Below are 23088 nucleotides of genomic sequence, written 5' to 3'. Positions count from 1 at the left end.
GGATTGCAAGAACTTAACCCATTTAGCATGCCTTGGACTCAATTTTTGTTGCCCATTAATATACTTCAAAGATTCATGATCAGGATGCAAGATAAAGTGACTAGAACGCAAATAATGACTCTAATGATCCAAAGATCTAACAATGGCATAGAACAATTTATCATAAGTGGAATAATTCAAACGAGCACCCCCTAACTTTTCCGAAAAATAAGCTATGGGACGCTTACCTTGAATCAAAACAGCACCAATTCCCACACCACTAGCATCACACTCGACCTCGAAAGGTTGAGAAAAGTCTGGCAATGCCAAAACAGGAGCAGCACACAAACGCTCCTTAATTACATCAAATGCCTTTTGAGCGTCCTCTCCCCATACAAACGCACCTTTCTTCAAACAACTAGTAATAGGACTAGTAATGGTACTGAAATCACGAATAAAACGTCTATAAAATGAAGCAAGACCATGAAATCAACGCACCTCACTTATAGTTTTAGGATTAGGCTACGATTTGATAGCCTCGATCTTGGACTGATCCACGGACACCCCATCCTTCGAAACCACATAGCCCAAGAATACCACATTATCAACAAGGAAAGAACACTTCTCTAGCTTCCCATAGAGTTTTTGAGCTCTAAGGGTTTCAAAAACATCCCTCAAATGAATCAGATGCTCCTCTTCGTTCTCACTATACACCAAGATGTCATCGAGATATACCACAACAAATCTGCCCAATAATGATTTAAGCACTTCGTTCATTAGCCTCATAAACGTACTAGGAGCATTAGTGAGACCAAATGGCATGACAGTCCATCCATACAAACCATGTTTTTTCTTGAAAAACGTTTTCCACTCGTCTCCTTCACGCATCCGAATCTGATGATAACCACTCCGCAAATCAATTTTTGAGAACAACTTCGAACCATGGAGCTCATCTAACATATCATCAAGTCTCAGAATTGGAAAACGATACTTGATGGTAATGTTATTCACATCCCTAATATCAACACACATACGCCATGTCCCATCTTTCTTAGGTACAAGCAACACCGGAACAACACATGGACTCAAGCTTTCTCTAACGTAGCCTCGATCACAAGTTCATCAATTTGTTTTTGCAACTCCTTTGTTTCCTCCGGATTGCAACGATAAGCAACCTTATTAGGCAAAGAAGTTCCTAGAACAAGATCAATTTGATGTTCAATACCACGAATAGGAGGCAAACCTGGTGGTAATTCGTCGGGAAGTACATCCTTGAACTCAAAAAGCAACTCGGCAATGGGACTGCCTTCTTTTCAATTTTGGCCTTCGAGTGAACTTTCCTTAGCCACGAGCAAGTACACCAACTCTCCATGATCTAGAGCTTGCTCAATCTCTCGTTCACTAGCCAACATGGTGAGATTCAGCTTCTTTTTTTGCTTCACACTCATGGATCGAACGGCTTGTGATGACATAGCTTTAGCACAATTTTCTTGCCTTTGTCCCTCAATTCATACTCGTTGCTTCTCCCCTTGTGAACCACGTCCCTATCAAACTGCCAAGGACGACCCAACAAAATATGACAAGCATCCATTGGAATAACATCACAAAGAATCTCATCCACATACGAACCCATAGTCAAACCAACCCTTACTTGTTTCGACACCTTCAGACTATTACCATCATCGAGCCAATGGAGTGCGTATGGTCTAGGATGGGCTGTAGTGATTAAGCCTAATTTCGAAACCATCTCACTAGAAGCAACATTGGTACAACTCCCCCCATCAACAATCGTACTACACCACTTATCTTTCACTACATATTTATGAAACAACTGATCTCGTTGGTCCGAATCAATAGATGCAATTTGGGTTTGTAGAGCTCTAAGAACCAGATTTGTGTCATAAACTGGAGCCTCATACCCCTCCTCCTCCTCTTCATCGCCACTCTCATCAAACACAAATACGTCCCCCAACCTCTTCTCCTCTTCAAACAACTCCTCACGGCATTCAACAGCTTCTCTCAAAGTCACTACCCGTTTATTTGGACACGCATTTTGATAATGCCCAAACCCTTGACACTTAAAACAACGCACCTTGGACAGACTTATTTCTTTGGTTGAGTTAACTAATTTTGGGGCAGCCGTAGAATTACTTGAACCTACGGTACTAGGTGATGTGTTTGGTTTCAAGATAGGTTCGGATTTAGACCAAGACTTGGCCTTACCATACATACTTGACCCTCCCCCATATTTTGCCTTCCCTTGGTTTTCCAATTTTAAACAAAGTCCACAAAGAGTATCAAAATCAGAATATGGATAATGGTCTACGGTATTGGCAATATTGTAGTTTAAACCCCTTAAAAATCTAGACAGTTTTTATTCCTCAATCTCCTCAATTTCCCCCATTAAGGACAACTTTTCAAACACATCAATATATTCAGCCACACTAATTTTCCCTTGCCTCAATTCAGAAATTTTAGGATAAGTCGTTATTCTATGAGTTGTTGGCACATACCTTTTACGTAGCTTACGTTTTAAAGAATCCTAAGAGGTGATTTTCTCCTTCCCATCACGAATTCTCTTGGATTTCTGTCCTTCGAACTACAATGAAGCTCCTCGTCCTAGCTTCAATATGGCATACTTACAACGCTTCTCATCATCAATGTCCTTGAAATCGAACATTCGCTCTATCTTGCGCTCCCATTCCAAATAAGCTTCCGGATCTATTCCGCCAACAAATTCAGGAAGTTCTTGTAGGGGAATACAGTTAAACATATAACATGTGCCAGGAAACATGTATAAAGCATAGATTAAGCGTATTTACATTCGAAGCATGTTTTCCCGAGTTTAGTATCAACGAACACGAACAAAGAACTCCAATTGTCGTTCCTATATTTAGTTCACCGACACGTTCAGATCCTTCTTGATAATCGTAGCTTAGACAATATTCAAGAGTGTTTGCTTTTTCGGGAAGAATGGTTTTGAGTAAAGAGCAAAACTGAAAACAACGTAATTTCAGAATTAGTTTAGGGTTGTGGAAAAACTGATTAGTGTGTGGAATATAACCCTAAGGTTATATTTGTGTAACCGGCCAAGACACAAGGCCTTGACCGGCCACACTCATGCACACACCGCAAGCCAGACACGCAAGCCCACTGCAGGCCGAAGCCCACAGCAGGCGAGCAACAACGATGGGCCGCGGCCTCGCTTGCTTGCTGGCTGCTTGCTGCTGCCCCCTTGTGCGCGCACACTTGTGCCACGGGCCGGCTTGCTTGCTGCACGCGAACTCGCTGGCTCGTTGGGCCTTGCGCGCAGGCGCGCTTAGCTCGGCGGGTCGCCAGCTCCGTTGCCGCTCGTATTCCCGATGAACGCCTTACGGCTATTATTCATCGTATCGTAAACGACAAATCACCGTCGTACGATACGATTATTCATTTCGCCCAGCTTACGAATATTCGCGATACCATATACGATTCAGATGCAAGGTCGTATCGTATATTATGTTTTCCCGACTAATTCCCGAAAAGCTATTAAATGAATTTCCGATTCATTTAATCCGGTGATCTGCTACATGCCATTGGTGTGACCTTATAGGTTCAGTCAAGAATAAGCTGTGAGCCTAATATAGATTTGAACTCACTGATCGGAAGCATTGCTCCAGCTAGCTGTTCCGATCACTTGATCTCACTGAATTAATTGTTCGTAATTAATCTGAACCTTGGTATTAGACTTAATGCTCCTTTTTTGAAGGACACATTTCCTTCAGTTCCGTGACTTTGAATTCATCCACAACCCGTAGTAGATCACGTCTAGGATGCCCTCGAAATCCCCCATCTCGAACGTTCTTCAAGGCTTCTTGGAGATGTTTAGAAAGTCAGGATCGTCAAAATCCATTTTAGCTCGTAAGAATCACGAACAGCAGCTCTAATACCACAAATGATACGACTTTAAAAACTCGTTGTATGAGTAAAGATAGTTGATTAACAAGCTAGACCTATAGCTCGTCAAACGTGATTGAAAGGCAAGACCTATTGACTCACAATCGGCTCTTTGAGTAGGAAACACGTCCAACACAAAGAAAAGGTTGAAATATAATAAATAATTCAAAGTAAACTGAAAACAAGTGTTTATTCTTCAAAATTGGTTGTTTTATTCCATTGAACAAGCTGGCTATAAATAGCCTAAACACTCAGCTAAAAACCGGTGGTTACAAGAGCTTTAAACAACCATTTAAAAGCCATTTAAGAGCCTTTAAAACCGGTGGTTACTAAGCTCTAAAAGCCTCCTAATCCAGTCACCAATTTGGAGGTTACAAAGGCTTAAAACCCTCCTTACAAACAACAATATTTAAAGCTAAGTACAAGACTGAATTTAAATGGGATTAAAACAATTGTCCCCTTATTAAACTGAATTAAAGGAAAACAAATAAAGACAAGCTTAAACGGACCATCAAACACACTTGATTAAACGGACCATCAAACGACTCACTCAATCCAAGTCACCATGCACACAAAATGAGCCATCGAACCTAAATCAGTTTTGGTTCCAATTGTTAGCATAAGACTGTCATCTTGACCATCACCTTCATCCATGACCGTATCACTACAACAACTCAAGCAATACCTATCAGAGCCTCCACTCCTGTCCTAACCAAAAGGCAGAGAAGAATTACAGTTGTACCTTGCGGTCACAGAGTCGACCGTCAGCGCAGTCCTTGACCGAGAAGAAGACGAAAAACAACTGCCCATCTATTACGTCAGTAAGTCTTTACTGAGCGCGGAAACAAGGTACTCACATCTCGAGAAAATCGTACTCGCATCAATTGTTGCAACCACTAAATTACGTCCCTATTTTGAATGTCATCCCGTGATTGTTAGAACTAACTATCCCATGAAGTCAATCATGAGGAAACCTGACTTATTTGGCAGGATGTCCAAATGGGCCGTACATTTAGGGTGTTACGACATCAGGTACGAACCTCGCATAGCCATCAAGTCGCAGGCTCTGGCAGATTTTGCGGCTGACTTCAGCCCAAGTATCCAACCCGATGTCGACAAAGAAGTCAACATGTTGACAGATGTTGGGCTCTCGTCGACATGGACTCTGTACACCGACGGCTCCTCCAACATACGGGGGACAGGACTGGGAATTGTGCTAAAGTCGCCACAAGGGGACACCATAGTACAGTTTGTCTGTTGCGAGTTCAAAGCTACCAACAACGAAGCGGAATATGAAGCCTTGATCCTAGGGTTATCATTAGCACTCGACATGCACATTCGTCGACTTGAGGTATGTTGCAATTCATTGTTAATTATCAGTCAAATTAATCGTTCTTATGCAGCAAAAGATTCCAAGATACAGGCCTACCTTGGAGTAGCCAAAAGACTCCTCGGTAAATTCGACTCGTGCACCCTGCAACAGTTGCCAAGGAGCCAAAATACCCAAGCTGACACCTTAGCTAATTTGGGCTCAAACATCAAGCCCACCAAACTCACCACAATCCCCATAGTCCACCTTATGTACCCAGCCATCACAAAAGAAACCCTACCCATCAATGAGCAAACCCCACCAACTCAAATTTCTACTACCACATCATGTTGTGACCCATACATACATTGGCTCAAACACCACACCATCCCACCCGAAGTCACCCATGAAAGATCCTTCCGTGTGAGAGCTTCCAAATTCATCTTGATCCACGGAATCCTATTCAGGTTGTCAGTAGCAATACCGTGAAGGAAATAGTGCCCTTGGTCCAAGTATGCATATACTATTAAGTCTAATAAATGCGGTTCAGTATTAATTAACAAGTTAATAATTCAGTGAGATCAAGTTTACCCAATAATTAGAAAGCTAGAACCAATATGTATGTCCTATAAGACGGAAGTTGAATTAAAAGCTTTATTTAGGCTAAGTGCATTATTGACTAACTAAAACTTAAGAACCTACATGTTTGATATTCCACTAACAGCCCACTAACACAACTAAACAAATAAACTGACTTCCTAATAACTTGCCACTAACTAATTTAATTGACAACAAATATCTATCTCTGAACTTTAGAAACTTTGAATAATAAAAAAAATAATAAAAAGAAAAATATATGTCTAGATTAATGGTGCTTGAATTAACACTGGAGAACTAGGCAGGATCTACGCCTATTTCTCGAGATATGATTGGTGGGGTTTATGTGATTAGACCTTTGTGTGTAAAAGAGCATAGAGCTTGTTGTGGGATCTTTTACGGTGATGACGTGTCACGCGTTCCTCGGAGGTATCAAGTATGAGCTGGCACGAACCTCTGGCAACCTGCAAAACAAGAATATTCCCGTAGGAATATTCCCTCCGATGCCTAAGTAAGTATATGCTAGAGAGAGAAGTAATGTAAGAGAGAAGGCAGAGCAAAGATAGTTTAAGGTAGGTGGGAATGAATTGATTGCCCCTTACCTTGGGATCTGAGCTATTTATAGGGCTAGGGTTTCTTGGGAATTGATCCGCCAACCCTAGCTGTGGGATGCGTGCCCCCTTGGGGATTTAGGACACTTGTCAGTTGGCCAACAATGATGAGCCTTTTACGAATTGGGCCTGGCTTCTCAAAGAAGGTGGGCTTTCCAATAATAAGGCTTTGCCCTTATTTTGTTTATGTACCAAGGTCTGAGCCTACTCCCTGGGCTTGGGCCCATGAATCGCCTGGGCTGGCCTGTATTGGTCATTGTAGCTTTTTTGGGCCTTACGGTGAAGATATTTCTAGCGCTAGGCATACATGCGCCATTAATATTCTAGCACACCAAATCCAGCGCCAGGAAGTTCTGGCGTTACAGTTTGGTTCTCACCTAATCATGGCCAAGATAAAGTTTTTAACGGCTCCACATGAATAATGTCTGCCTCCCATTTAGCTAGCCCCGGGAAATAATAATCGCTCCTTATCAGAGCACTATAATATTCTGGCATTGTTGGTTATTTCACGAAAAGCTCAAATCTCTTCAAACGTCACTCTTGATGTGGGTAAAAATACCCCGCCTACGTGGCTCAATTGTCGTATGACACGTGGCACCTCCTGATTGGTCAGCCGCCTATTTGGCTGCCATATAGGAGTCACTATGTGCTGATGTATGGCTGGCCAACTTATGCCAATTACTTTTGAGGCCCATGGCCCATAGGGAATGTTATTGTTGTGGGGTTTTTCCGGTGAGATACCTTGGAGGTTTTCCGGTAACTTTTAAGGATTTAACAAGATTGTATTTTTATAGAGAGAGAAAGTAGAGAGAAGGCAGAGCAGCAATTGCTCTTGAATGTATTGATTGTGACCCCTTTTTCTAGGGAAGTGGAAATATTTATAGTACTAGGTTTTTGTGGGAATGACCTAATATTCCCCTTACATGATTGGCTGGGGAATGGGAGGAGGACACGTGTCATTTCTCCTTACAATTCTCTGGTCCCTTTTGGCAATAGTGGGCTATTTGGGCCTATTGCTCTTAGTCATTCACTTGGGATACATACTAATTAAGCCCCTTTCCAGGTATAGGTTTTATACATACATTTATACACACTTAAATACATACATTGTAGATACCTAGATTAATGCCCCGGAGTAGACTTCGTATGATTTCTTCTTAGGCGGCGCAATACGTGCCATGTGTCACATCCTCATTGGTACACGAAGGCACGGTAATTTTGCCCACAACATTTGCCCCTCAAGAAGGGCATTTCTGGAAACACTTTCCGGGTATCGCTTCTTGACCTTTGATTTGCATCTTCATCTTTGGGTCAGGTGTTGAGATGGTGACACGTGTCACCTTTCTCCATTTTGCCCCTCCCTATATATATAGAGGGGGGGGGTAAATTTCATTTTTTTACATTTCGTTTTCACAGAGCTGTCTCATAGGCGATTTCCGGCGTATTCCCACCACCATCAGGCGATTTCCGGCCACCACGAGACTCATCCTTTTTCTCGTCAAACTCACCCCGTTCATCGCGAAACTCATCCTGTTCTTCGCGAAACTCATCCTGTTCTTCACCGAGTACTTCGTAGATCTTTCAAGGTTAGTTTTCGCCTTTCTTTCTTGTTTTTATTATCCTCTCGTCATTTTTCTCTTTGTTAGCGGCCGACCTCTTAGTACTAGGTAAGGGTTTGAAGATTTTATTTAAGATTTTTCCGCCGTTCATCTTTTGTCGGGGCGGACGTCCAATCGCGTATTTTTCTTCATTGTTGGTCACTCTTAAGCCGTGCTTCGTTCACTATGCAGAAGGCATGGCTAGAACCAAGCAAACGGCAGATCCTACGCGCCTGCGCTTGCGGGATGAAGCATCGACACCCCCTAGGGAGAGATATTCTTCCACCGCCCCGGCAGTCGACGAAGAATATGCCGAACTCTTTCAAGAGATCGACGAGTATGTCGAGGCGGGAGAGCAAGCGGCAAGCTCGTCAGAGGGTACATCGAGCCAGGCAGTGGGGGACTCAAGCGCCGCTCCATTGTCATCGGCAGCCGAGGAGCCAGAGGCTGCTACCCAGCCTATTAGGCCCAGAGGGCGGGAGGAGGCCCAATTGCTTCCGTCAGAGATTCACCCAGACGTGGGCTGGATGCGGTGGCTAGACAGGCACGGGGCCAAGATGAGGGATGACCTCTGCGTGGGTGAAGGGTACGAAATGCGCGTGCCGGCCGGTCTGGACTCGACCGTCAGCCTGCTTGCCGAGGGAGAATTCCCCGTGTATGCCGCATCCATCAAACTCGACATGAGATTCCCTCCACACCCCTACGTTGTGGAGGTGACTCATGGGCGGATATCTTTGGCTATATTGCCAAATGTGCGCTGAACGACGTGGAGCCGTCCTTCAACGCTTTTCTGCATCTGGTCTCCCTCTCTCGTTCCCCCAGTGCCGCCAAAGGGTGGTTTAATCTGAGCAGCCGTGGTACCTACCGGACAGTGGTCGGCAAGCTCAGCAAATGGCATATGTGGAGGAAAAGGTGGGTCGTGTTTTACACGGACGACCAGGAGATGTATGAGAGGATGAGCCGCTGGAACTGCAACGCCAACTACATGGACCGTGACAAGCCCCTTCCACCCCTTACTGCCGAAGAGTGGGATCAGATAATGGTCCTGTTCAGGGCCAACACTTACCACTTAACAGTGGACAAGAGTTTCCATGTGCCGGCCGAGTGGTTGCCGCACATTAGCGAGTTTCGGAACGAGGCCTTTCTAGCGGCCGTAGGCTTAGGATATTCTATGACTCGAGGTTGTATGCCAATTTATGTGCCGTTCCGCCTTGGTCTATTCATTTTTTCTAACTTTGGATTTCTTTTGTTCACAGAGGAAGGAATGAGCAAGTTATCGGCGGCGGATACCGGGAAGGGCGATATGACCGATTGGATGGCGGACATCTATGAGGCCAAGATGCAGAAAGCCAAGGCCGAGTTGGAGGAGAAGGTGAGTATCCTCTTAGGTTATTTTTGCAAGTTAAGCTTCTCCCGTCCAGTGTCTACAGTGGACGTCTTTTTAGTGACGAGCCAATATCCTGACATGTGTCCCGTGTTTGCTAATCGTCACTTTTTAATGACGGGCCCCTTAGTTAGTGTTTTTTTTTTTTTTTACAAGTGACTCGTGGTTGATAGGGTACGCCTCGTCATTTTTGAGACGGGCGTCCTTTTTAATGACGAGCAACTATTCTGTGAGTGACTTGCACTTGATAAGGTACGCCTCGTCATTTTTAAGACGGGCGTCCTTTTTAATGACGAGCCACTATTTAGTGACTTGTGATTGATAAGGTACGCCTCGTCATTTTTAAGACGGGCGTCCTTTTTAATGGCGAGCCACTATTCTGGTGAGTGACTTGTGATTGATAAGGTACGCCTCGTCATGTTTGAGACGGGCGTCCTTTTTAATGACGGGCCACTATCTTGTGAGTGACTTGCACTTGATAAGGTACGCCTCGTCATTTTTAAGACGGGCGTCCTTTTTAAGGACGAGCCACTATTTAGTGACTTGTGATTGATAAGGTAGGTACGCCTCGTCATTTTTGAGACGAGCGTCCTTCTTAATGACGGGCCACTATTTAGTGACTTGTGATTGATAAGGTACGCCTCGTCATTTTTGAGACGAGCGTCCTTTTTAATGACGAGCCACAATTCTGGTGAGTGACTTGTGATTGATAAGGTACGCCTCGTCATGTTTGAGACGGGCGTCCTTTTTAATGACGGGCCACTATCTTGTGAGTGACTTGTGATTGATAAGGTACGCCTCGTCATTTTTAAGATGGGCGTCCTTTTTAATGACGAGCCACTATCTGGTGAGTGACTTGTGATTGATAAGGTACGCCTCGTCATTTTTAAGATGGGCGTCCTTTTCAATGACGAGCCACTATCTGGTGAGTGACTTGTGATTGATAAGGTACGCCTCGTCATGTTTGAGACGGGCGTCCTTTTTAATGACGGGCCACTATCTTGTGAGTGACTTGCACTTGATAAGGTACGCCTCGTCATTTTTAAGACGGGCGTCCTTTTTAATGACGAGCCACTATTTAGTGACTTGTGATTGATAAGGTACGCCTCGTCATATTTGAGACGAGCGTCCTTCTTAATGACGGGCCACTATTTAGTGACTTGTGATTGATAAGGTACGCCTCGTCATTTTTGAGACGAGCGTCCTTTTTAATGACGAGCCACAATTCTGGTGAGTGACTTGTGATTGATAAGGTACGCCTCGTCATGTTTGAGACGGGCGTCCTTTTTAATGACGGGCCACTATCTTGTGAGTGACTTGTGATTGATAAGGTACGCCTCGTCATTTTTAAGATGGGCGTCCTTTTTAATGACGAGCCACTATCTGGTGAGTGACTTGTGATTGATAAGGTACGCCTCGTCATTTTTAAGATGGGCGTCCTTTTTAATGACGAGCCACTATCTGGTGAGTGACTTGTGATTGATAAGGTACGCCTCGTCATGTTTGAGACGGGCGTCCTTTTTAATGACGGGCCACTATCTGGTGAGTGACTTGTGATTGATAAGGTACGCCTCGTCATTTTTAAGATGGGCGTCCTTTTTAATGACGAGCCACTATCTGGTGAGTGACTTGTGATTGATAAGGTACGCCTCGTCATGTTTGAGACGGGCGTCCTTTTTAATGACGGGCCACTATCTTGTGAGTGACTTGTGATTGATAAGGTACGCCTTGTCATATTTGAGACGGGCGTCCTTTGTACTGACGAGCCACTATCTGGTGAGTGACTGGTGATTGATGACGAGGCCCAATATTTGACTGTCCTTTACTTTCTTTTTTAGCAAGCTAAGGACGCGGCTAGGGCGTCAGGGAAGAAGAAGGGGACGACTCTGTCCCAGCTGAAGAAGAGAGCTGTGCCAGCTGGCTCGGAGACTCCGAGTACCTTCAAAAAGCCCAAACCCATACCCCGCCGTCTCGTGAAGAAAGACGAGTCGAAGGTTGCTGAGGGGGGTTGCCCTGATGACGATGAGATTGGCGTGGACAAGCCGTCTCTGGTTGTGGACTTGGTGTCCAAATCGAAGTCCGGTGGGCATCCGGACGAGCTGGAGGACCCTCTTTCTGGAATCCCGGCCGACGTCCGCTCTCAGATACCTGCGGAGGTGGCCCGCCGAGCTAGGTCATCGGGCGGTAAGTATTATTCGAACGTCGTTCAGACGTATCGAGCCTCCTCTGGCAGTTCTTCTTACTCTCCGCGTCATCCTAAGGCCGTTGTTTTTCCTATAGCCAAAGACAAAGGGAAGGATGCAGCTGCTGCAGAGGACGAGAACGTACCTGCTACTCCCCACTATTCGTCAAAGGATAGGGTGGCTATATGCCGCAAGGTTTTTAAGGCCGTCCCCGCAGAGTATGTTGCTTCTCTTCCTGGCCGCAAGACTGACGCCCAGTTTGGTGCGATTCAGGCCACTCTTCTCGACGTAAGTCTATTTCCAACTTGCTTGTACTTGTCTTCTCTTTTAGAGTCATTTGCTAACATGTAGATCCTTTTGCAGTTGTTCTGCCGCATGGAATTCTGCAAGAGTTGGAAGACCCGCACCGCTGAGGAGCTCAAAGCTCAGGTGGCTGAGTCCACCCACCATGGCGACTATGCGTTCAAATCCATTGAAGAGGTCCGCCTGCAGATGCAGACGACCATAGACCTTCAAGCAAAGGAGGTAGCTGCGTTAAGATCTGACAAGGCCGAGCTGCTTAAGAAGATCTTGGCGCAGGACAAAGACATGGTGGCAATGGTCGAGGAGGCCAAGACAGCGGCGGCGGAAATACGGACGCTTCAGGACCAGTTGCGGGAGTACCCTCAGGTTAAAGAGGCGGCTGAGGAAGCCGAGCATCTTCGTGGGGAGCTGGAGACGGCCAGATCGCAAGTTCGCACCTTGCGTGAGCGTCTTCTGGAATCCTATGATCAGGGGGAACAAGCGACCAAGGACGCTGTTAAGCACGCCTGGGAGAGCCACATGTCAGAGTATGATCTTGCGTGGTTCCAGCGGCGAATGGAACACAGTGCCGCTGTGTTGGCTGCTGAACGTCTTGGTCAGCCGCCCCCTGAGTTTGTATCATCTGATGACGAGGACGATGCGGCCGCTCCCTGATTTGCTTCCTTTCCCGCTCTTTAAAATTTTATTCAAGTGTTCCCGTGCCTAAGGGCAAAAAACAATTATTTTGTTAAGTTTTGGCGCTGATGGCGTCTGTACCATTGTGCCTGCTGAGCACACAACAATTTTCTTTTTTGTTTTTGAATTCTGAGCTACTTTTACACGCCCTTCTACGGGCGTTGTTTTATAAGTAAATAGGTTGTTTTTTATGCTTCTCTTATCTCGCATTTATTTGCTCTTCATAATTTGATTATTCCTTAATCAATAGGCTTAATCAATAGGTATGGTAGCCAAGGTGCAACTGAGTGTACACTAAGCACGTTGGTGCCGCAGGCAACTGAGTATGCGCTAGGCACTACTATGGTCGTCTCTTTCTTTGGCGAGCGTGTCTATAACGATATTGATTGACGCAAGTCAATCAATAGGTATGATTGCCGCTAGACATGCTCGTCAAATGGACTGGACGGCCAAACGTTCGTGCCGCCTAACTTCTGAGCAAACAACCTTTGTTTCAAAGTTGTTGGTGCCGCTGACAACTGAGCATGTGCTAGGCCCCACTTTGGTCGTCGCTTTCTTTGGCGAGCGTGTCTATAACGATATTGATTGACGCAAGTCAATCAATAGGTATGATTGCCGCTAGACATGCTCGTCAAATGGACTGGTCGGCCAAACGTGCGTGCCGCCGCACTTTTTAGCAAACAACCTTTGTCTCAAAGATATTGGTGCCGCAGGCAACTGAGCATCCGCTAGGCACTACTGTGGTCGTCTCTTTCTTTGGCGAGCATGTCTATAACGTTATTGATTGACGCAAGTCAATCAATAGGTATGATTGCCGCTAGACATGCTCGTCAAATGGACTGGACGGCCAAATATTCGTGCCGCCGCACTTTTGAGCGAACAACCTGTCTCAAAGTTATTGGTGCCGCTGAGCTTTTGAGCAAACAACCTATGTTTCAAAGTTGTTCATGCCGCTGAGCTTTTGAGCAAACAACCTATGATTTATGGTTTTTTGTGCCGCTGAGCTATTGAGCAAACAACCTATGTTTCAAAGTTGTTCATGCCGCTGGGCTTTTGAACAAATAACTTATGATTTAAGTTTATTTGTGCCGCTGGCACTTACTATGCCGTACTGGTCGGCCAACGGCTTGCTATACTGGGAAGGGAGTTGGATAGGTGATCAGCCTACAACTTGGTGCTAATCTGGGCCACTTCTTAGGCTTCAAACAATTAGTCTTGCTGAGAGTTTTTGCTAATCTGGGCCACTTCTCAGGCCGTCAAACAATTAGGCTTTGGTTATGCATTGGAGTGTACATTTTTATATTCATTGTGCGAGCAATAAATATTACGAGACAAATAGAGTAGTATTATTTATAACTTTGCAAGGCGAATTTAGCTGGTTACAAAAGTAATTACTACCCTACTATGACCATTAGAGGCCGCCCCTTGGGCAATGGATCGTGGTAAGTAAGACAAAGCTTAGCACATATCTAGAAGAAATACTTCTTGAGATTCTCGGCATTCCAAGTGCGCAAAACAGGCCGGCCTTGCATGTCTTGAATGCGGTAGGTTCCATCTCTAACCTCATCATAGATCTCGTAAGGTCCCTCCCAAGTGGGCGTCAGCTTACCCTGTTCATTTGCTCGTCCTGTGGACTTCATTTTCCTGAGGACAAAATCTCCCACTTTGAGCACTCTATTAGAGACTCTCTTGTTGTATTCTTTTGCCATCCTTATCTTGTACAGCTGTTGTCTGAGCGCTGCATTTCCTCTAACCTCGGGCAGAAAGTCCAAGGCTGCTTTCATTGTCTCCCAGTTAGCATTTTCGTCATACAGCATGACTCTCAACGTTGGTTCACACATTTCTATGGGTAGGACAGCCTCGGCGCCATAGGCTAGCAAGAAGGGTGTTTCACCGGTTGAATTCTTAGCCGTGGTGCGGATGGACCATAAGACATTTGGCAGCTCATCAGCCCATAGACCTTTGGCTTCGTCAAGCTTCTTTTTCATTCCTTCGGAGATAATTTTGTTGAACGCCTCAACCTGACCGTTGGCTTGGGGTCGTCCGACTGATGCAAAACAAGTGTGTATACCGTGATCTGCCAGCCACTCTTTCAGCTTAGGCGTCTCAAACTGGGGCCCATTATCGAAGACGATAGCCTGTGGAATCCCAAAGCGAGTCATGATGTTCTTCCAAATGAATGCTCTCACATCAGTAGTTTTTATGTTTTTGAGCGCTTCTGCCTCCACCCATTTGGTGAAGTAATCTACAGCAACAATGACATAACGCCTTCCTCCTGGTGCGGTCGTAAATGGGCCTAGAAGGTCCATCCCCCATTTAGCAAATGGAATTGGGCTTGTAATGGGCGTCAGAACTCGTGCCAGTTGGTGTATTAGGTGAGAAAAACGCTGGCATTTGTCACACTTCTTGACCAGTGAAATTGCGTCCTCCTTAAGAGTCGGCCAGTAATAGCCGATTCGAAGTGCCTTTTCAGCCAAAGCCCTTCCACCAATATGCGAGCTGCACAACCCCTGATGAAGGTCTTCTAGAATTTCCTGCCCCTTCTCAGGTGTTACACATCTTAACAAAGGACGGGAGTAGGCCTTTTTATAGAGGGTGCCGTTCCACATTTCAAACCAAGAACATTTCTTTTGAAGTTTTGCCGCTTCCCTTGAGTCTTCGGGCAAGACTCCATTCATTTTGAAGTTTACTATGTCATCCATCCATGTGGACGTTCTGTCAAGAGTTTCCACCTCCATTTGCTCAACACTTTTGTGCTCTTTTACCTCCCAAAACACGTGCCGAGGGGTATCACAAGACGCGGAACTTGCCAACTTTGACAGAGCATCAGCTTGGTTATTTTCCGAGCGAGGGACTTTCCTTACTTCAAAACTTTTCAGTGGCTCTACTTCCTGATGGACGGCCTGCATGTATTTGACCATAGTCGGATCCCTAGCTTCGTAGGTCCCATTAACTTGGCTCACAATCAGTTGGGAGTCAGATAGTGCTACAATCTCCTCGGCGCCTGCCGCCTTACACATTTTAATGCCACAAAGCAGGGCTTCATATTCGGCTTCATTATTTGACGCCTGGAAGTTAAATCGCATAGCATACTCAAAAGTATCTCCTTCTGGGGAGTGACAGATTATCCCTGCTCCACATCCATTCTGTGTGGATGAGCCGTCTACATACACTGTCCACACTGTGCTTGTATTCTTGGCAAAGTCTGGCCTCGTCATTTCAACAATAAAGTCGGCACATGCCTGCCCCTTGACAGCCTTCCTCGGCTCATAGGTGATATCAAAGGCGTTCAGCTCTATTGCCCAATTCAGCATTCGTCCTGACGCCTCCAGCTTTGTGAAGGGCAGTTTGAGCGGTTGATCTGTGTAGATCACTATTTTGTGAGCTAAGAAATAAGGACGGAGCTTTTTGCTGGCCATGAACAGAGCTAAGCCAAACTTTTCCACTGTAGGGTATCTAACTTCAGCATTTTGAAGAACATGACTGACAAAGTATACCGGCATCTGTATTCCCTCCCTCTCTGTCAGTAGAACGGCACTCAACGAGTGCTCAGACACGGCGAGATACATGTACAAAGTCTCTCCTAGCAAGGGACTAACAAGACGAGGCAAGGTATGTAAGTGCTCCTTTAATCTGACCAATGCCGCCTCGGCCTCGTCCGACCATTCAAACTTGGCCTTCTTTCTGACAAACCTAAAAAAGTAGTGGCACTTGTCTCCAGCCCTGGAAAGGAATCTTCCCAGGGCGGCCAAGCAACCTGTGAGCCGCTGGACCTCCTTCACTGTCTTTGGTGAGCTCATATCAATTACTGCCTGGATTTTGTCTGGGTTGGCTTCAATTCCTCTTTCATCAATCAAGAAACCTAAGAATTTGCCTGCCGTCACCCCGAACACACACTTCTTAGGGTTCAACCTCATGTTGTAAGCTCGAATAGTCTCAAATGTCTCCCTGAGATCAGTTATGTGCGCCGCCCTCAGCTTACTTTTTACGATCATATCATCAATGTAAGCTTCAATATTCTGCCGAGCTGCTTAATGAACACAGTGTTAATAAGACGCTGAAAGGTGGCCGGTGCATTCTTTAACCCAAACGGCATCACCTTGTAGCAGTAAAGGCCTTGTTCAGTAACAAATGACGTTTTTTCCTGGTCGTCAGGCCACAACGGAATCTGGTGAAACCCTGAGTAGGCATCCATAAAGCTCATCATAGCATGCCCTGCTGTAGAGTCGACAAGCCGGTCAATCTTGGGCAGTGGGAAACTGTCCTTTGGACATGCCTTATTGAGGTTGGTGTAGTCAACACACATTCTCCAGGTACCATTAGGTTTTTTGACGAGGACTACGTTAGCAACCCAATCGGGGTACTGACTAGGCCTGACGAACCCAGCCTCCATCAACTTTTGTATTTCCGCGGCTGCCGCCTGATTTATATCTTCCCCATGGTTCCTTTTCTTCTGTCGAACCGGTTTGAAGTTTGGGTCCACATTCAGCTTATGGACGGCCACAGCAGGGTCAATACCCTTTCGTCCACTGTGAAAGCAAAGATATCTTCAAATTCTCTCAAAAGGTGGACCAACTCTGCCGCCAGCGGGTCGTCAGGAGAAATCCCGATGGGCACTACTCTGTCAGGTTTATCTGCGTTTAATACCACATTGAAATGGGCCCCAACAGGCTCAGGGCGTCTCTCTTCCATGTGCCCTGCTGAGATAGTTAATGTTTCTTTGACGACCTTGGGTTGCGTGTCGCCACATTTTCGTTTGTTGCTCGATGTCCCTTTCTCTTCACCCGTCCCCCATGCTTCTGGACTCAAGGTGGTTAGGTAGCAATCTCTAGCTTGTTGCTGGTCACCATGTATAGTGCTGACACTCCCATCGTCACAAATGAACTTAAGAAGCATCAGATGAGTCACAATGACAGCCTTTGCCCTATTCAACGTGGGACGCCCCAAGATGATGTTATATGCCGTCAGATCTTTCACTATGAGAAAACGAACATCCATTTGCCGAGATTCCTTTTTATTTCCCATCCTCAGAGGAAGGGTAATTATGCCGACTAGGTGGATGACACTACCGCCGAAGCCTATAATGGGATAGTGGATTTTCTCAATCTTTGAGGAATCATGTTGCAGCCGATTCAAGCACTCTAGACTAATTATGTCCGACGAACTTCCTGTATCAACCAAAATACGCCTAACCCTCAGGTTAGCAACTTTTAACTCAATTACCAAAGGATCGTCATGCGGGGTGGAGATTTTCCCACGGTCGGCCTCGCCGATTTCAACTTTTGGAAACGGGTCAACTGTGGCCTTGCCGGACAGCATCACTTGCCCCAATCGCTTGGCATAATCCTTCTGGCCCCTCATGGTCGGCCCGCCGGCGGCCAATCCTCCTGAGATGACTGCCACGCACTCTGGGTCGGTACGATTCCCATCTTCCTCCGAGGGAGGGGATTTGTTTTTCTTGTAGAAGGGTTTGCCAGAACCTCCCGTGTTCCTGCTGATATAACTTTTTAAGAATCCCTTGGTGGCTAGGCCATCCAATGCCCTTTTCAAGCTCTTACATTCATTGGTGTCATGCCCAATGTCACTGTGAAAGTGACAGTACAGTTTGGGGTCCCTTCTTTCTGGTGGCGACTTCATGGGAAATGGACGATCAATGTCATATTTGGACCCGACGTCCATCAGAATTGTGTACATGTCTGTGTTATACTCGAACCGCTCCCGATCATAAGTTCTGGGCCGTTTCTGACCTGCCGCTCCGGGGGCCCTGTCTGACTCTTTTGCAATAGCCCACGTCCCGTTAGGCCGGTTCTTCTTTTCGAATTTCTCCTTTTTTGCCGCTAGCTCGGCGGTATCACTTCCTCTGGGATCTTTCGGGACGCTGCAAATCTCTGTTGCATGAATGAAGGCCTCGGCCTCATCCAGCACTTCTGCCATTGTTCGGACGCTTTTCTTTACCAGATCAAACTTGAAAGAGCCCTTTTTAAGCCCTCGAATGAAGTTATCGAATGCAACACCATCTGGCAAATCCGGAATTTGCCCTGCCTCTAGATTGAATCTCTTCACATAACTCCTCAGGGACTCGTCCTTCCCTTGCTGAATCCTACTCAGATGCATGCTCGTCTTCTTCTCTTCCTTGTGAGCCATGAACCGAGTAGAGAACAATAGCTCGAGCTCCGAAAAAGAGCGAATAGTTCCGGCTGGAAGTCTCTCGAACCACTTAGAGGCTACTCCTTTGAGTGTGCCCGGAAAATACTTACACCAGGTTGAGTCAGTTGTTCCTTGGACATACATGTGATGCCGGTAAACCAAGAGGTGCATGTCCGAATCTGTGGTACCATCGTAAGCATCAATGTTGGGCGGCTTGACTTTGGGTTCCCTCGGGGCTCTCATGATGGAGTCTGCAAAAGGGGTGGTGTGCCCTAGGGCCATGTTGGACACCCCCTCCTGAATGTGATATACAGGGTCTTGACGCCTTGAGTAGGGTAGCCGCTGGGAAGACTCGCGTCCGCGAGTTTGACGGGTTGGACGGGTGACCCCTGGACGCGCCTGGCTCTGATGCGTATAAGTTGGATGAGGGAGAGGTCTATCCGGCATGACGGGGGTTGACCCAGTGTCAGAAAGTTCATACTCAGAGTCAGGCAACTGCTCTGCGCGCGGCTGCTCACGTCCTCGGGACGTTTCTCCGATCAGCCGCCGTGGCATTCGGCGTGGTAGGTAAGACATTGTCTGATTGGGCTGACTTGCTGGCGGCTGTCTCCTCAGGTCCTCGCCTGTCAGCCTGGTCCAGACATTTGGGGGGCGCAAAGAAAGTGTTGGCCTATTGCTTGCCGGCCTCTCATGATTTGCAGCCACAGCAGTGGTGTAGATCAGCATACTCTTCTGTACCTCAGCATTAACTGTCTTTCCCACATCAGCTTGGAACTCAGCCAAAATAGCCCGAAGAGCACCCACAGAGACAGGCATATCAGGGTTCTCCTCTATTACCGTATCCACCCGAGGATCCAGGTGTCCTCCAGGAGGGGTGCGATTGGCCTGGTCGTCCTCCTCGCTGAGCACCTCTACCTCGGCAGTGTGACGAGGGGTGTGCCCGGCCGCAAATATGCGCGCGGCATCTTCGGTGATTCTTGTGGCCGGCGTATGATGTTCAGTCGGCATTTCTCTTTCGAGGGGTGGCCGCTCTACTCGCGTAGGCCGCCCAACATCGTTGTCCTGTCGTTGATCTTCCATGTTACCGTACCTCCCCACAGACGGCGCCAAATGTTGTGGGGTTTTTCCGGTGAGATACCTTGGAGGTTTTCCGGTAACTTTTAAGGATTTAACAAGATTGTATTTTTATAGAGAGAGAAAGTAGAGAGAAGGCAGAGCAGCAATTGCTCTTGAATGTATTGATTGTGACCCCTTTTTCTAGGGAAGTGGGAATATTTATAGTACTAGGTTTTTGTGGGAATGACCTAATATTCCCCTTACATGATTGGCTGGGGAATGGGAGGAGGACACGTGTCCTTTCTCCTTACAATTCTCTGGTCCCTTTTGGCAATAGTGGGCTATTTGGGCTTATTGCTCTTAGTCATTCACTTGGGATACATACTAATTAAGCCCCTTTCCAGGTATAGGTTTTATACATACATTTATACACACTTAAATACATACATTGTAGATACCTAGATTAATGCCCCGGAGTAGACTTCGTATGATTTCTTCTTAGGGGGCGCAATACGTGCCATGTGTCACATCCTCATTGGTACACGAAGGCACGGTAATTTTGCCCACAACAGTTATGATGGTGACACATGTCGTTATCTGATAAACTAGCCAATCATATGAGATTACCCTAGGGTTTCCCCCCAAAAGGGGGAGACTATAAATATACTCAATTCCCAAGAAATTGACACACAATTCTAGATAGAGAAACATTCTACAACTTACCTTTAATACTTTATGTTCATTAATTACATCTTCCTTAAAACCTGTGTCTTACTTAAGCATCAGAGGGAACATTCCTTCGGGAATATTCTTGTTTTGTAGGTACGCCGCCGACGTGGACTGGACTCGACACTACATGAAACCTGATACCTCCTCGTCATCATCCAAAGGAAAAACTCCCACAACATTTGGCGCCGTCTGTGGAGAGGTAAGGTAACATGGTAGACGTCCAGCACTTCGGGGACGCGCCTATCAATCGAAACGAAATCGACGAGACCGCATTGAATGGTGATCGTCCTCCTCAAGGGAGGGACGACAGAAGCAACCAGTCTGTAGGGCAGGACGACCGTCTTGAACCTCCTCCTGAGTCACAACCTGAGCAGGTCCAAGTGGAAGATGAGACGGGTCAACCTTCGTTTCCTCCAGGTGGTCACTTGAGGGCTAACGCCGACACAGTTATGGAAGAGAACCCAGATTTGCCGATGTCTGCTGGGCAGCTCAAAGATATCCTGGCTGGATTCAAAGCACAGATGGACACACTCCAAGATGAGATCAAGGTTATCCGTTCTCAGTCTCATGGGACGAGAATCCCCTTCTTTAATGGACTCACTCGGTCTAATGTCTGGCGGCAAGACCAAGCACGAAATGACGATCATGACAGACGCTTTGACAGAACAAGAACTTCTTTCCAGCCTATAGCTCCGCGTCGGATCCTGCCAACTTCTCGGCCTGAACCTGGACAGTCGAGAAGAGTACCGATCATTCAACTAGATAGGCCCCAAGTAACTGAGCTGTCAGATACAGGTTCCACCCCTGTCATGCAAGATTCACCCCTTGCTGCTCCTTCGCGTCGTCTCACCAGGACTCATGTCAGTCACGCGGACAGCGAGCGACGTAGAACATCCCAGAATAGAAGGCAGGACCCGATATGCCATATCCAACAGGGAGTAGCCGACATCATCCTCGATTACACCACCCCATTCTGTGCTGATATCATGAATGCTCCCAAGGAGCCCAAAGTAAAGCCTCCATCTATTGACGCCTATGATGGGACGTCTGATCCTGATGTACACCTCTTGGCCTATCGGCATCATATGTATGTCCAGGGAACTACTGATGCAACTTGGTGCAAATACTTCCCGTCCACTCTGAAAGGAGTTGCCTCCAAATGGTTCAAGAAGTTGCCTACAGGAACGATCAACACATATGCCGAAATGGAGATGTTATTTTCAGCGAGATTTATGTCTTATAAAGAAGAGAAAAAGACGAGCATGCATTTGGGTCGAATACAACAAGGGAAAAATGAATCTTTGCGGAGCTATGTTCGACGCTTCAATTTGGAGTCAGGACAGATTCCAGACCTACCTGACGGTGGCGTTTGATAATTTCTTTAGGGGACTTAAGAAGGGGTCCTTTAAGTTCGATTTGGTGAAGAAAAGTGTGAGAACTATGGCCGACGCTTTGGATGAGGCCAAGTCCTTTATTCATGCCACTGAAATCTGCTCCGTCCCCAAAGAGTCTAAGGGAACGGAGGCCACATATCATCCTTAGCGCAAGGACAAATCAGACAAAAAGACCAGCCGTCCGAATGGGACATGGGCCATTGAAAAGAAGGGATATCAGGCAGACCACTCCCAAGGACAGAAGAGAGGACGACCCTATGACAAAGAAAGGTTCGAGTACAACACTGACCTGTATACGATACTGCTAGATGTCAGTGATAGATATGAGATTGATCGACCGTTCCCCATGAAGTCGCCGGTGGAAACTCGGGACAGCTCGCTTTACTGTAAGTTCCATTGTGATGTGGGACATGAAACAAAAGATTGCAAGTCTCTACGAAGAGCTCTTGATGGATTAGCCGCCAAAGGGTTTCTGAAATCCTATCTTAGCGCGAGCACAGGGGGAAGTGGTAAAAAATTCTACAAGAAAAGCAAGTCACCGTCATACCGACGTGATGACAACGACACTGACCCAGAAATTGTGGCCGTCATCTCAGGAGGTCTAGCCGCTGGGGGCCCAACAATGAGAGGTCAAAAAGACTATGCAAGCCGGTTGGGACAGGTCATGTTGTCTGGAAAAACTCCAATTGACCATTTCCCTAAAGTGGAGATTTGTGAATCTGACAGGGGCAAGATCGCCACTCCTCATGACGACCCCTTGGTTATTGAATTGAAGGTAGCAAACCTCAAAGTAAGGCGTATTTTAGTAGATACGGGGAGTTCGTCAGACATTATCAGCAGAGCTTGTCTAAATCGTCTTGAGCATGACCCAAAGACAATTGAAAAGATACATTATCCGATCATTGGATTCAGAGGCGGCATAATTCATCCCCAGGGGATAATCACTTTGCCCCTACGTACGAGTTGGAGGCCGGCATCAAAGTAAGAACTTGAATGTCCACTTTCTAATGTGAAAGACCTCACTACTTACAATATCATACTGGGTCGCCCAACTTTGAATCAGGCCAAGGCAGTGGTCGTCACTCATCTTATTCTCATGAAGTATGTATGTGATAAAGGCCAGGTCGGCACTATTCATGGTGATCAACAGCTAGCAAGAGATTGTTATCTCACTACGCTAAGTCCCG

The 23088-nt window shown here is 46.3% G+C and overlaps 1 protein-coding gene across 1 annotated transcript; it reads left to right on the top strand.

Annotated features, from left to right (window-relative positions):
* The first annotated feature begins 22247 nt into the window (after positions 1 to 22247).
* On the top strand, positions 22248 to 22886 carry LOC110805992 (uncharacterized). The gene has a single exon (XM_022011625.2). It carries the CDS (start codon positions 22248 to 22250, stop codon positions 22884 to 22886), a length of 639 nt encoding a protein of 212 aa, XP_021867317.2.
* Positions 22887 to 23088: the final 202 nt, after the last annotated feature.

This window comes from Spinacia oleracea, chromosome 4, assembly GCF_020520425.1.
Source record: "Spinacia oleracea cultivar Varoflay chromosome 4, BTI_SOV_V1, whole genome shotgun sequence".
In the NCBI taxonomy this organism is placed as follows: domain Eukaryota; kingdom Viridiplantae; phylum Streptophyta; class Magnoliopsida; order Caryophyllales; family Amaranthaceae; genus Spinacia; species Spinacia oleracea.
Note: the sequence above shows the minus strand (reverse complement) of the source record. Positions and strands in the feature narration are given on the sequence as shown.